This window comes from Eriocheir sinensis, unplaced genomic scaffold (assembly GCF_024679095.1).
Source record: "Eriocheir sinensis breed Jianghai 21 unplaced genomic scaffold, ASM2467909v1 Scaffold449, whole genome shotgun sequence".
Classification (NCBI taxonomy): Eukaryota; Metazoa; Arthropoda; class Malacostraca; order Decapoda; family Varunidae; genus Eriocheir; species Eriocheir sinensis.
Window position 1 is genome coordinate 176,294 of NW_026111775.1, and position 14,149 is coordinate 190,442.

Sequence of the window (14,149 nt, forward strand, 5' to 3'; positions counted from 1 at the left end):
TGGGTTGTCATGATAGAAGAGTGCATACATAGAGAAAGCATGTATGATAAAGGGTATGTATAATGATATGGGTTGTTATGATAGAAGAGTGCATACATAGAAAGCATGTATGATAAAGGGTATGTATAATGATATGGGTTGTTATGATAGAAGAGTGCATAGATAGATAGTGGGTTGCTATGATAAAAAGAATAGCCTCGTTGGGGTTGCTCTTATACTCTGTGGCGTAGGCAGCATAGACTCGTCGCAACGCCATTTGTCTATTTGTGTTGGTGTACAGGTCCGCATTCGTTGAGAGGGAGGTGGGTGGGGGGTGGGGAACTGTTTTATTTGACTTTGTAGAGGAGGGACAGTCGCTGCATCCCGTCCCTCGCGTCGCTACAAAAGCCCCGTGTATTGGTGGCGGTTTATATTGGTGCTGACGTAGTAGTGGTGGTGGTGGTGGTGGGACTAGCTCTTGTCTGTGTCTGGAAGCAGCGATTTTGGTTACTTGCCAATCGTGTATGACCTCTCACCTCTTCCTTTCCTCCTCCCTCTCTCTCTCTCTCTCTCTCTCTCTCTCTCTCTCTCTCTCTCTCTCTCTCTCTCTCGTCATTACCTTCAGGATATTTACCCCTTTATCACCGTTTCCCTGCTCCATCTCCTCCTCCTCCTCCTCCTCCTCCTCCTCCTCTTGTTGTCCCCTCCCACATTTCTCCAGTTCATCACCCTGTTCTCTCCTCCCGCTCTCATGCACCTCCTCCTCCTCCTCCATTTCCTCTCCTCTCCCAGTCTCCCTCCCTCATTACCACCGATTCCACTCCCCTCCCCTCCCTTCCCTTCCTTCCATTCCTCCCTCTTCTCCCCCCCTTCCCCTCAAAACTATTACGTCCGGTGGTGCGCGTGCACTTCTCACATGTCTTTCACACACCTTATATTCTCTCTCTCTCTCTCTCTCTCTCTCTCTCTCTCTCTCACACACACACACACACACACACACACACACACCTTATATATTCTCTCTCTCTCTCTCTCTCTCTCTCTCTCTCTCTCTCTCTCTCTCTCTCTCTCTCTCTCTCTCTCTCTCACACACACACACACACACACCTTATATTCTCTCTCTCTCTCTCTCTCTCTCTCTCTCTCTCTCTCTCTCTCTCTCTCAGCGGACGAACGCCTGGCTGGCCACTTTTTTCATCATTATTATTTCCCTCGCTTGGTCGCCCTCCTCCTCCTCCTCCTCCTTTGGTAGGCTCGTTTTAATATTCTAGGGGCAAGCCTGGCACTTTTTATTTTTATTTTTTTTACGACCTTAGTTTCGTTAAAATTTGGGGGTCCATTTTTTCCCCTTCCTATATATGTTTATTTTTATCGGGAGTGCATGGAGGCGTGAACGTAGGATTTTTTATATCACTTCAAGGATAGATTGGCTCGAGAAATCACTACACTAGTCTATTTATCTATCCACTTTTAATAACAAGAAACTATTACGTCTTTGTTTATTGACTCGTGTGTACTTTTATGTAAGGTTTATATAACTTCCTTTATTTAAACTGTATATCATTGTAGTTTTCCATCTCTTAACTCTGAACCTGAGGATATCTTAAGCTCCTAAAAGTGAAGGAGTTTCTATTGGATCGATTTCATGAAGTCGTGAGTGGCAGGGGTAATGCTTGGTCAAGCTAGGTTAGGTAAGTTTAGGTTAGGTTAGGTAAGGTAAGGTTAGGCAAGGTTAGGTTGAGTTGATTAAGGTTAGGTTAGGTCAGGCTTGGTAATGTTAGGTTGGGTTAGGCTTGGTTAGGTTAGGTTAGGTCAAGCTAGGTAATGTTAGATTGGGTTAGGTTAGGTTAGTGGCAGGGAATATCTCATTAGTTGTCTTTTCTTTCCTTACGATATAACACCCTCTCTTTCATTCATAATATCCTCTCATTCTTTTTGTGTCCTACATCTAAAACCTTTCTTCTCTTCGTCCTCTATCGATTTATAAGACACATGATGAGTGACTTGTTCTCAGGAGCTGCATTACGTGTATTTAGGGTGACTGTCCTCTTGTATTCTCGTGTTGCCATGTGTTGCTCCCTTGCTTATGTTGCTTGTGTGTGTGTGTATGCGTCCCCTCAAGCATATATGTCGATCGGTTTATCTGTGTGGGAGGGAGGAAGGAGGGATGAAGGGAAGGATGGAGGGAGGGAAGGGTGAAGGGAAGGAAGGAGGGAGGGAGAGAGATAATGTGCTTGGGTAAACGTCATCCACCTTGGTCACACACACACACACACACACAAGCACGCACACTTAAAGTTCAGAGGTGAGGAAGCTTTTTAACAATGTTCTTGATGTTGACACTTCATCATCACCACCAACACCAACACCACCACCAACACCAAGAGAGAGGTGTGGTGTTAACAGATGGGTAGATGAATAGGGGATGTGAATGGTGGTGGTGGTGGTTGTATTATTGTTGTTGTTGTTGTTGTCCAGCTATTGTATGCATGACTGCTATTGTGTTGCTGGTGGTATTGTTTTGTATGCGAGTGTGTGTGTGTGTGTGTGTGTGTGTGTGTGTGTGTGTGTTTATTACCCCTTAGCCAACATCATTTTCAGCCTTCCTCCCTCCCTTCCTTCCTTCCTGTCTCTAACGTTATGTTCACCCTTCTCTCCTTCCTTCCTCCCTCCATCCCTTTCTCCCCTTCTTCCTTCCTTCTAACCCTTCCTTCTTTCCTTCGTTCCTTCCCTCCTTCATATCATCATACAATTCACCATCTTTTAACAACATTTTTGCTCTTTCCCTCAGACGCCCAACGGGAACGTGGAAGCTAAGGTGATGTGTTTCTACAGGCGTCGGGACATCTCCTCGTCCCTTATCATGCTGGCGGACAAACACCAGAGTGAGTATGTTTTTAGTGTGGGTGGGTGTGGGAGTGTGTAATCCACCATGGTCTGATCCCGGTCTGGACTCGCGATACCCAGCCAGTCAGTCAGTGTGTGTGTGGTGATCTTTGTATGTTGTATTATTTTATTATGTTTGTTATGAGAGTTAAGTCTTAGAAGAGGAGGAGGAGGAGGAGTGGTTGAAGGAGATAAGATAGATGTTCGTGAAGTGAAGGGGAGGAAAATATTGGGGAGGAGGAGGGAAAAAAAAAGATTGGGGTGGAGGGAGAGGAAAGAGGGGGAGAGGGAGAGAGAGAGGCAATTATGGGTGTTGCAAATCAATAAATGACAGTCAAAGAGAGAGAGAGAGAGAGAGAGAGAGAGAGAGAGAGAGAGAGAATGCCTGTCTGCTCTCTCACCACCTCTATCACCATATTTCCTATCCACTCTCACCATCACCACCACCATCGCCACCTCTATCACCATTTTTCCTATCCACTTATCACCACCACCACTCATCACCACCACCATCACCACCTCTATCACCATTTTTCCTATCCACTTACCACCACCACCACCACCACTCCCACCACCACCACCACCATCACCACTACCACCACTCATCACCACCACCACCACCACCACTCATCACCACCAACACCACGGCCCTAGACACCAATATTTTGACCTATGCTACCCTTCCCTCCCCTCCCCCTTTTTTTAACTGCCCCCTCTCATCCCCTCCTCCCCTTTTAACTGTCCCCTCTCATCCCCCACAAACTGATCCTTCCCCTCCACCTCTCCCACCCCCCCTTCAACTGACCCCCTCCCATCCATCCCCAGCATCCATTCCCCTTCAGCTTAAAAATCTTCCCCTCCTCTCTATCATTTATTCAGATAAGCGACCACACACACACACGCACACAGTTCTGCTGCGTCCTCCTCTTTTCTACATAGATTTTAACTTTTTTTTCATATTTTAATTAAACTTTCCCCTTTTTTTCCTTTCCCTCGTCTGTTAGGTAACTCTCTCTCTCTCTCTCTCTCTCTCTCTCTCTCTCTCTCTCTCTCTCTCTCTCTCTCTCTCTCTCTCTCTCTCTCTCTCTCTCTCACACACACACACACACACACACACACCGGTAAGGTCAGAGGTCAATCAGCCTGGCAGCTACGCGGAGGTCAACGTGTGGGTGTGCGTGTGCGTGTGTGTGTGTGTGTGTGTGTGTGTGTGTGTGTGTGTGTGATTTTTATTGACCGGTTAGCCATTTTTATTTTATTTTTATTTTTTATGATGGGATATTTTTTTTTTGTCTATTTGGGTTCTTATGAGTTGTATTTTTATTGTCTTTTTACCTCTTATTTTATTTATTTATTTATTATTATTTTTTTTTAAGGGGTCTTCATTATTTTTTTGTCACCTCATTTTTTTCCTTCCCTTTTTTGCTTGTTATTTATTATTATTTTTTTTCTAGCCTGGTTTTGCTTTTTTTTCTGCTTGCTTATTTATTTGTGTTCTGCGGCTATTATTATTTTTTCTATTCTGCTGTTTATTTATTTATTGGGAAAGTAATTTGTAGGAATATAATGCTCTTCGTTTGCTCTCTTGTTACCTGATTCCTATATATGCAAGTTTTTTTTATCCATATTGTCATTATTTATTATTACGTTATTATTGTTGTTATTATTATTATTTACTTTTTCTATTGCTATTTAATTTTCATGTCTTTATTTGTTGTTTTTTGTATATATATTGTTGAGTTTTTCTGGTGTGATGCTGGCGTCTCTCTCTCTCTCTCTCTCTCTCTCTCTCTCTCTCTCTCTCTCTCTCTCTCTCTCTCTCTCTCTCTCTCTCTCACTTTCCTATTTGTTTTGTTTTGGGATTTTTCTTTTTCTTTCTTTTTTTCCAATCACAAGCTTCGCCATGCGTTGAAATTCGCGAGTCTCTCTCTCTCTGTAACACACACACACACACACGCACACACACACACACACACACACACACGCAGTTAGAGAGAGAGAGAGAGAAAGGGGGGGGGGAGCGTGTGAAGTGAGACAGGGATGGTGTGTGTGTGTTGGTGGGGCGGTGGTGGCGGCGACTGGTGTTGTGTCAGGGTGGGGAGGGGAGGAGGAGGAGGAGGAGGAAGGAAGAGCCGAGGGGCATGTTAAAACGTCTTAGGTATCGATCTCCCTCCTGATTGTAACCTCTCCCCCTTTTCTCCCCCCTTCTGTCTACCCTCCCCCCCAACTCTCTCCCTCCTTCCTTTCATCTCCCTTCACTTCCTCACTTTTCCCTTCCCTTCTCTTCTCTACTTCTCTCCTCTTTTCGTTTATCTAATTTCCCTTTCCTAATCCCTATAAATTATCCCCCTTTCCTTTATTTTCCTTTCCCTTCATTCCCTTTCCTTTTTTTTCCCATTTCCTTCCCTTATGTTTTTTTCTGCCCTAGCCTACCTTACCCTTTCCTTTCTTCCTTTCTCTTCCAATATTAATTTACTTTACATTTCCTTCCCTTCCTTCCTTCCTTCCTTCTTCCCTTCCTTCCCTTAGTGTCCATTCCCCTCTTCCTTTCCTTTAGTTTCCATTCCTCTCCCTTCCTTTCCTTTCCCTTCCTTCCTTCCTTCCTTCCTTCCTTTCACTTGCTTGCTTTTTTTCCTTCCTTCCTTCTTTCTTTTTCCTTCCTTCCTTCCTTCCTCTCCCCCTCCTTTCCCTTCCTCCTTTCTCCCCTTTGCTCTTTCTCTTCCCTTCCTTCCTCCCTTCCCTTTCCTTTCCTTTCCTTTCCTTCCTACACGTTGTACAAAATTCCATCGGCTTGCTACTACTACTACATCCTCCTCCTCCTCCTCCTCCTCCTTTTCAGCTCTTATTGCCTCCCTCCCTCCCTCCTCCTCCTCCTCCTCCTCCTCCCCCCTCAACTGGTTTCTCTTCCTCTTTTTGTCCACCCTCTTTCACCTCCAGCATCCAGCATCACAACATTTTCATTCTCTCTCTCTCTCTCTCTCTCTCTCTCTCTCTCTCTCTCTCTCTCTCTCTCTCTCTCTCTCTCTCTCTCATCTGCTTCCTTTCTCAAATTTCTTATCCCCTCCCTATTTTTATTCACTTCTATCTCTGTTACTCTTGTTTATTATTTTATTTTATTTTCCTTTTATTTATTTCTCTTCTATAATGTTTTTCCTTTCGTGTTTCCTCTCTTTTTCTCTTGCTTTTCTTTGTTCCCATACGTTCTGTCTGTTCCCCTCCTTCCTCCCTTGTTCTCTATGTATTGTTTATTCTTTCTTCTTCGTCTCTATCCTTTCCTCTTCTTCTCCTCTGTTTTTCTTTCTACATCCTTTCTACGTTCTGTCTTTCCTTCTCTTGTTTATCCGCATCTGTCCTTTCCCTCTCCTCTTCTTTGTTGTCCTTCCTTTTCGTTTCCTTCTCACATCTCCAATGTTTTTCCTTCCTTTTCCTCCCTCTATCCTCTTTTCTCTTCCCTCTTCTTTATTCCTTGTCCCTCCTTTTCGTCATTTTCCTCTCATTCCTTCATTCCCCTATTTCCATCCCTCCACGCAATCACCATTTTCCTTCTCCCCCCTTTATCCTTCCCTCCCATTCCATTTCTTTCCCCTGTGTTGTGATGGCTATTTACTCTCCCTCCTCCTCCTCCCTTCCCTTCCCCTCCCCTCCCTTCCTCTCCCCTCCTCTCCTCATTCTCTCTTCTCTCCCTCTCTCCCTCCCTTTCCCATTACTGTGTATAGTGTGGCGGCATGTGGTATCTCTCTCTCTCTCTCTCTCTCTCCCCACCCCCCCACCCCTCTGCTTCCCTCTTCCCATATATTGTGTCATTCTCCTCCTCCTCCTCCCATGCCTTCTCTCCCTCCCACTTTCCCTTTTATGTGTCCCCCTAGCCTCCTCTCTCTCTCTCTCTCTCTCTCTCTCTCTCTCTCTCTCTCTCTCTCTGTGTGTGTGAGTGTGGCTGTGGGGGTGGGTGAGTGTGGGTGTGTGTGTGTGTGAGAGAGAGAGAGAGAGAGAGAGAGAGAGAGAGAGAGAGAGAGTGTGTGTGTGTGTGTGTGTGATTTAGAGGTGGTTGAGAGAGAGAGAGAGAGAGAGAGAGAGAGAGAGAGAGAGAGAGAGAGAGAGAGAGAGAGAGAGAGAGAGGGGGGGTGAAGGAGACCATTGAAAATATTAGCGACAGGGGAATTTCAAGGTCATTTCTTCCTCTCTCTCCCTTCCTCACTCTTTTCTCTCCTCTCCTCCATTTTTCCTTCCTTTCTTTCCTCCACTCCTTCCTTCCTTCCTTCCCTTCTTCCTCTCCTCCACTTTCACTTTTTATCGTTCATTTCCGTTTCTTTCCCTTCTCGACCATCTTCCTCTTCCTTTTTTTTCGTGTTTTCTTCCTTTCTTTTTCCTCTTTTCTTCCTTCTTTCATAATCAATTTTCTTCCTTTTTGCCTTATTTTCCTTTTCTTTTCCTGTTCCCTTCTTTCTTGCAACTTTTTTCCTTCCTCTTTTTCCTTGCAGAGAGAGAGAGGTGGATAGCTGCATTGCATTGGCCTGGTAATAGGGGAATGGTGGTGGTGGTGGAGGTGGGGAGGAAAGGTAAATAGGAGGGGGGGGGGAGGAAGGTCAGGGAGGGAAGAGGAGGGAGGCAGAGGTGGGAGGAGCAGTGTTGATCAACAAATGCAGGGCTCTGAATGACGCTCCTCCCTCCACCTCCCTCTATCCCTCCCTCCCCTCCATCCCTCCCCACCATCACCATATGCCCGGCTCGCTGCATTTACACTTTTTTTTATACTTGCCTATTTTAATATTTTGTAGTCATGCATTGCGCGCTTAAATAACAATAAAATGCAAACGTGGGCGGGGGAGATGAATACCCCGCTGATGTTTTTCTGTTATGGGTGTAGGGGGAGGGGGCTGTAATTTGGGAGGAGTGGGGAATGGAGGAAAGGGGGTTATTTTTCCTATTCTGGGTGTATGGGGGGAGAGGGAGCTGGTTTGGGGAGTGGGGGAATGGGAAGGGAGTTATTTTTCCTATTCTGGGTGTATGGGGAGACCGGGGAGCTGTGTTTTGGGGGGAGTAGGGAATGGGAAGCGGGATGTTTTTTCCTATTCTGGGTGAGGGGGGGGGGCTGTGTATGGGGTGTTTTATAAGGGGGTGGAGCTCAAGGGGTGTTGGTAATGCTGTGGAGTCAGTGGTTTTGGTATTGTTGGTAAGGTCTTTTTTATTATATGGTAAAAAGAAAGGTTTGGAACATTATAATTGTATCCACTAACACTATTCTGGATGGGGGCTGTTTTATTCTTATTTATTTATATTTTTTTTTATACGGGATAGGTGGTTAACCCCGTAGCAGCAGGGATCATGTTTCTTAAAGGCACCTCTAAGTAAAAAAAAAATGAGAAAAAATCGTCACTCATGTAAACCATTTCATACTATATATCAACGCATTTGTGATCAGTTTATGCATCATCTATTTTGGGGGCTTTATATCATGGTAAAGCCACATATTTGGCCGTTGCTGCTACCTGGTTAAGGGTTTTGCTAATGTTGTAATTGTTCTTATCTTAGTGTTGTTGGTGATATGCTTTTCTTATATGGTAAAAAAAAATTTCAAACTTCATTATTAATTTCTAACAGTCTAGCAGTCACATCATATATCGTAAAATAAGGCTTAAAACATAATTATCTAGCAGTTTGTCACATTATATACCGTTAAGAAGGCTTGAAACATTATAATTATCCCCACTAAGGCACATTATCAGAAAAAGTATCACATCTCTTATAATAATCATGCTGTATAACCTTCACCTCACCAGCAAAATTTTACCAATACCCATTCACACCAAATATTACATTTCTCACAATATTCCCTCCTGCAGCGTAACCTTTCGCCTCACCCACAAAACATTACCAACACTCAGTCGCGGTAAAATTTTTATCACTTCACTGGTATACTCGCACACGCAACACATCTTCCACATTACCGGCAAAATGTTATACTACCACCCTGCAGGTATTCCGAGTCACACAACGCATTTATATATCTGTTGGCAGCGAAATATTACATCATCAGTGAAGTATTGCATTGCCGGAATCCACAGCAACACAGAACACAGCATAGGGAACCAAATATCCACAAGTCTTCATTCAAAAGCTACAGAACTATATACAGAGACTACAGCTGATTAGTTTACCTGTGGTAGTTAGCTTCTATGACCCAGCTCGTTACCATGTATTTGAAGCTATCTCTTGTATTAACTAACTATACCACTACTACTATTACTATGAAGATCACCAATGTGTTCTATCAGCTTTATTCATCATTACCACGAAATACACCCCTAGTAATCTTCTCCTCTGCCCTAGTGTGTATGTTTGTGTATGTGTGCGAGGCTAGTGTACTTCTCCCTCCTCACCATGATCCCCACAAGGTTCTAATTTCACCCATCACCTATCTCCATGTCCCTCTAATGGCCCTGACTTCACCCACTACAACCACCCATACATACACTCATACATGGCAGGGCTACTGGTGGTGGTGGTGCTTGCTTGGGCCTGAGGGTATGCATAATGTATTCAATTTGGTCAGTGTGCATGGAGATGGGTGATGAAAAATGCAGGGGTGGTGTCATTGATTCGCATGGCAGCGGTGGTGGTGATGATGGTGGCGGAGGCAGATGCTACTGGGCTGGGCTAACTCTGGCTGGTGGTTAGGATAGTGGTGGTGGTGGTGGTGTTGACCGGTCATATGCAGCAAAAGCCCATATTCTCAGAGGCTTTTGGCCCTCAATAACTATTTCCCAAGCCCACAAAGGAGGTTAGGTTCTCATGAGCGTTTCTCACATCCATGGTGCAGAAGTCTTGTCAAACTATCACTAGGCTTAAACTACCCATGGGAATACTAATACTATGACCTCTACGGAAGCCTTGTCACGTGTGTATGTAACCCTGGTAATGTGTGAGAATGTGGGGCTAACTTCTGTCGATCCTGTTAGGGTAGAGAGAGAGAGAGTGGAAGGAGATCTTGGTGCGAGGGAGATTGTCAAAGTACCAGATAGAGATGCTGGGGTCACTGGGTACTCTTGTCTCAGTGTGGTATCTCAGAGTGAGGTGATTGTGGTGAGGAGAGGGAAAGTATAACAACATTAGGAGTCTGCAAGAGGCTGGTAGGTCCATACAAGGCAGCTCCTGTAAACCTAACCTCACTATTCATGAACTTATCCTTTTTTTTTTTTTTTTTTTTTTTTTTTTTATGTATATCGTATTGGCAGTCACAACATTACTGCTAAAAGAGAGAACCAATTGTGGGGGTCTGCAAGAGGTCGGTGGGTCTATACAAGGCAGCTCCTGTTAAGCTAACCCTGCCTAACCTCACCATCCATGAACGCATCCAATCTTTTTTAAATTTATCTTTCGTATTTTGCCAAGAGAGAGTTCTTTCCACCTTTTTGTCTGTCTGTCCTCCTTTCCCCTTATCAATTTCCTCTTTTTCCTCATCTCATCTTGTGCTCTTCCTCTTTACTTATCCTCCTCATTTTCCTCAACCATCCACCTGCAAGCTACTCTAATATATCTCATTGCTAAATTTTTCCATTCTTTCCCTTCCTTAACTTAATTTCCCATCCTGTTTCTTCTTTTCATCTATTTTTTTCCTTTCCTGTCCCTTCTCTTCTCCTTTCCTTCTTTTCCTTCCTGCCTTCTCTAGCCCCTTCTCTTTCCTCTTCCTTCTACATCCTAGTTTAAAATCATGATAATAATGACAACGCTAGCGAGTCCTCATCAACACAAACAGACAGACTGTAGCGAGCACATCAGTGGAGTGCAGGCGAGATAGAATATGCGCCGCGACTTTTTATCATAGCGCTTTTTGTCAGCATCCAGGAGAGGAGAGGAGAGGAGAGAGGAGGGAAGTGCATTCGTGCCTGATGGTCTCTGAACTAAAGGGGGACGGAAAAAGAGGTAAAAAAAAGTTTGAGTCAGAACCGCCAGCCCACCCGACCGCTGCCTCGCCCACCTGCCTTGCTATGCCTGCCTGTCCGTCTGTCTGTATGTGTCTGTGCATGTGTGCGTCAGAGGAAATGGATGGTTTGATAGGGTGACTCCTACATATGTGACAACTGTGTATGGCTTAGTCCTTTTACACATACACGCACAGGCACACACACGCACACACAAATGCGATCACAGCACGTACTAATTGAACGGGGAAAGCATCGGACGCGGGCGAAATTAAATAACATTACTGCCGTGTTTAATTGGCGACCGATGCATTGCAGTGCGCTGGAAAAAAAGGAAAAAATGACGCTCTAAAAAAAAGATGCCGTTACGGAAAAATTAGTGCATTACTATGACCTACTACTACTATCTACTACTACTACTACTACTATCTACTATTGCGGGTGGTGGAAAAAGGGGGTGGTAATAGTTTTAAATGCTACGTCTCTGGCAGCTGTTTGGGGTTTGTTTGGTTTGAAAGAGGGAGGAAAGGGAGAGGGAGGGAGGGATGGGGAGAGGAAAAGAGAGTGGGGAGACGAGAGGGAGAGGAGGCAGTGGGGTGTTATGAAATGTGTGCACCGCGTGAGGGGAGAGTTTTGTGCATTTCAGCCTCCTCCCTCCCTCATCTCCCCACCCACACCCCCTCCTCCTCCTCCTCCTCCTCCTCTTTCTCTCTCAGGCCCCTCCCTCCTCCTCCTCCACCCCTCGCATATTGATCTGGCTGTGGCAATGAGATTAACTGTTATTTCTCTCTCTCTCTCTCTCTCTCTCTCTCTCTCTCTCTCTCTCTCTCTCTCACACACACACATACACTACGCCATTACATTCATTATTTTCTTCAATAATAATAAAAATAACAATAATAATAATAATAATAATAACAATAATAATATGAGTTCCCTGAGTAACCTATTTTAGCTTAACAATGATTTTATATACGATTATTTATCTTGTTTATTTACAGTTGCGTCCTTTTTAATTTCGTCCGCCCTCACCGAGCCCGTGCATTTTGTCGCCAACCGGTGTGAGGCGGGACTAGCGGCTGCCATTTGCCTGTAAAGAGACCAATATTTACAACGCCAATAGTTTTACCAGGCTGGCTGCAAACTGTTTCTCTCTCTCTCTCTCTCTCTCTCTCTCTCTCTCTCTCTCTCTCTCTCTCTCTCTCTCTCTCTCTCTCTCTCTCTCTCTCTCTCTCTTCCTCTCTCTCTTTTCTCTGCCACCACCTACCCACCCACATTTGCCTCCCATCCCCTCCCTTCATCCACCTTGTTTTCCACTTCTTTTTTTTTCTCCTCTTCGGTCTTCATTTTCCTCTTTTTTCCTGTCCTTTCTTCTTTCCTCTTTACCTTTCCACTCTCCTACCTTCTCCCTTCTTACCTTCATTCTCTTTGTTTTTCCACCTTTTTCCTCTTTCTTCTTTCCTCGTTGTTTTCCTCTTCATTTTCCTCTTTTTTCCTCTCCTTTCATCTTTCCTCTTTACCTATTCACTCTCCTACCTTCTCCCTTCATACCTTCATTCTCTTTGTTTTTTCATCTTTTTCCTCTTTCTCCTTCTTTCCTCTTTGTTTTCCTCTTTTTCCTCTTTCTCCTCCTCCTTTCCTCTTCATTTTCCTCTTTTTCCCTCATCTTTCAGCTTTCCTCTTTACCTTTCCCCTCTTATCTTCCCTTTCTCCCATCTATCACTTTCCCATTTGCTCTTTCCTCCTTTCCTTTTACTCCTTTGCTTCTTCCTCTTTTCCCTACTATACTGTACCTCTTCTTTACATTTTTCCTTTTTTTAGCTTCTCTATCTCCCTTTTTTCCCCTTCCCATCTCCCCTTTCTCTCCTAATTTATGTATAATGTGTTGTCATGCATTGATTTGTTTCTGTATTTCACTCTGACTCCTTTTTTGGTATGTATTTTTTTTTTCACGTAACTCGCTCTCCCTCCCTCTTCCAATTCCCTCTCTCACTGCCTCCCCTTCCCACCACATGTCACCTGCATACCTCCCCTATTACCCCTCCCACATCCATTTAACTCCCCCATTCCCACCCTCTCTCTCTCTGACATGCACACGCCCACACACCCACACACACATACACACCCACACACACATACACACAGGGAGGCACAGTGTTTGTATGCGTTCCAGGTGTATCTCCCGTCCTTTGAGGTTGCCAGTGCCAGCCTTCCCCCAATTAGTAAGGTGCCACTGCCTCAGGATAGACCCTCCATTTTGATAACTATGCTCTAAAGGATTTACCTACAGCATCCTCCTCATCACATGCTTGGTAATTGGTCCTTTAGTAATAGATGGAAAGTCTCATTACTGTTGAAGCGTGTATGAGTTTTACTGGTGCATAAATATGATGCCTTTGTTGGTTATAGTTAGGTTAGGTTTTGTTAGGTTAGGTTAAGGCTATCTTCCAACACATGACAGGCAGCAACTTTTAAGAAAAATCATCAGAGGAGCTCGTTTTGTTAGTAGAAAGTCCCATTACAGTGGAAGCATATACGAGTTTACCAAGTACAGAAGTGTGTTGCCTTTTTGGGGTATAGTTAGGGTAGGTTAAGGGTATTTTCAAACACATGAGGGCCCTTTACAGTGGAAGCATATATTAGTTTACCAAGTGCAGAAATGTGATGCCTTCTTGCAGTATAGTTAGGTGGGTATCATCAAACACATGAAAGTAGCAACTGATAATAGAAATCAACAAAGGACTTCATTCTATTCAGTAGAAAGTCGTATATTACGTGTGGGTTAATCATTTATAATTGCCCTGAGAATGGTTTGGCGTGGGAGGACAAATCATTTACAGGAACATTGGATTGGCATGCTTATAAGAACTCCATTAAGCAGCACCGTTTGAATGGCCACCAAGCACTTCCTGTTACTTATGAATACCTATGAAGCACCTCCTGTTACTTATTCTCTTCTCCGGACGGGAATAGAAGTTTGGAATGTGTTATTGTGATATCCTTCCACCCAATTTCTCATGACCTCTCACTGTACTCTAAACCCTACCTTGGACTCAGGAACTTGACTCTCTCGTTGCTGTACCTGCTGTCCTTGCCTGTTCCCTTCCTCACTAACAAAGAGTGTGGTGCAGTAAGGTGGTGTCGCCCGTGTATGTCTGCATAACTAACCCATATTGTCTGTCAGTCTGTACATACCCCTCCCTCCCTTACTCCCCCCCTCCCTCCCATCCACTTAAAGAGTTATAATTCTTCCATGCCCAATGACACCAACCCAGCAACAACACACTGATGGTAGCTGTGATGATGATGTGGGGTGTGGTTTGTGGTAAACTGGTAATACTGTGGAAAGGTTACCAGCACCTCAC

At 44.4% G+C, this 14,149-nt stretch overlaps 1 protein-coding gene across 8 annotated transcripts in view; it reads left to right on the plus strand.

The window, feature by feature from the left end:
- Positions 1 to 14,149, plus strand: part of LOC126992338 (metastasis-associated protein MTA3-like) — a 38,903-nt gene that overhangs the window by 12,184 nt on the left and 12,570 nt on the right. For all 8 annotated transcript variants that reach the window (XM_050851025.1, XM_050851020.1, XM_050851021.1 and 5 more), the window contains exon 3: positions 2,771 to 2,864. In XM_050851025.1, the coding sequence (XP_050706982.1) occupies positions 2,771 to 2,864 (94 nt within the window). The remainder of the gene's footprint in view (positions 1 to 2,770; positions 2,865 to 14,149) is intronic.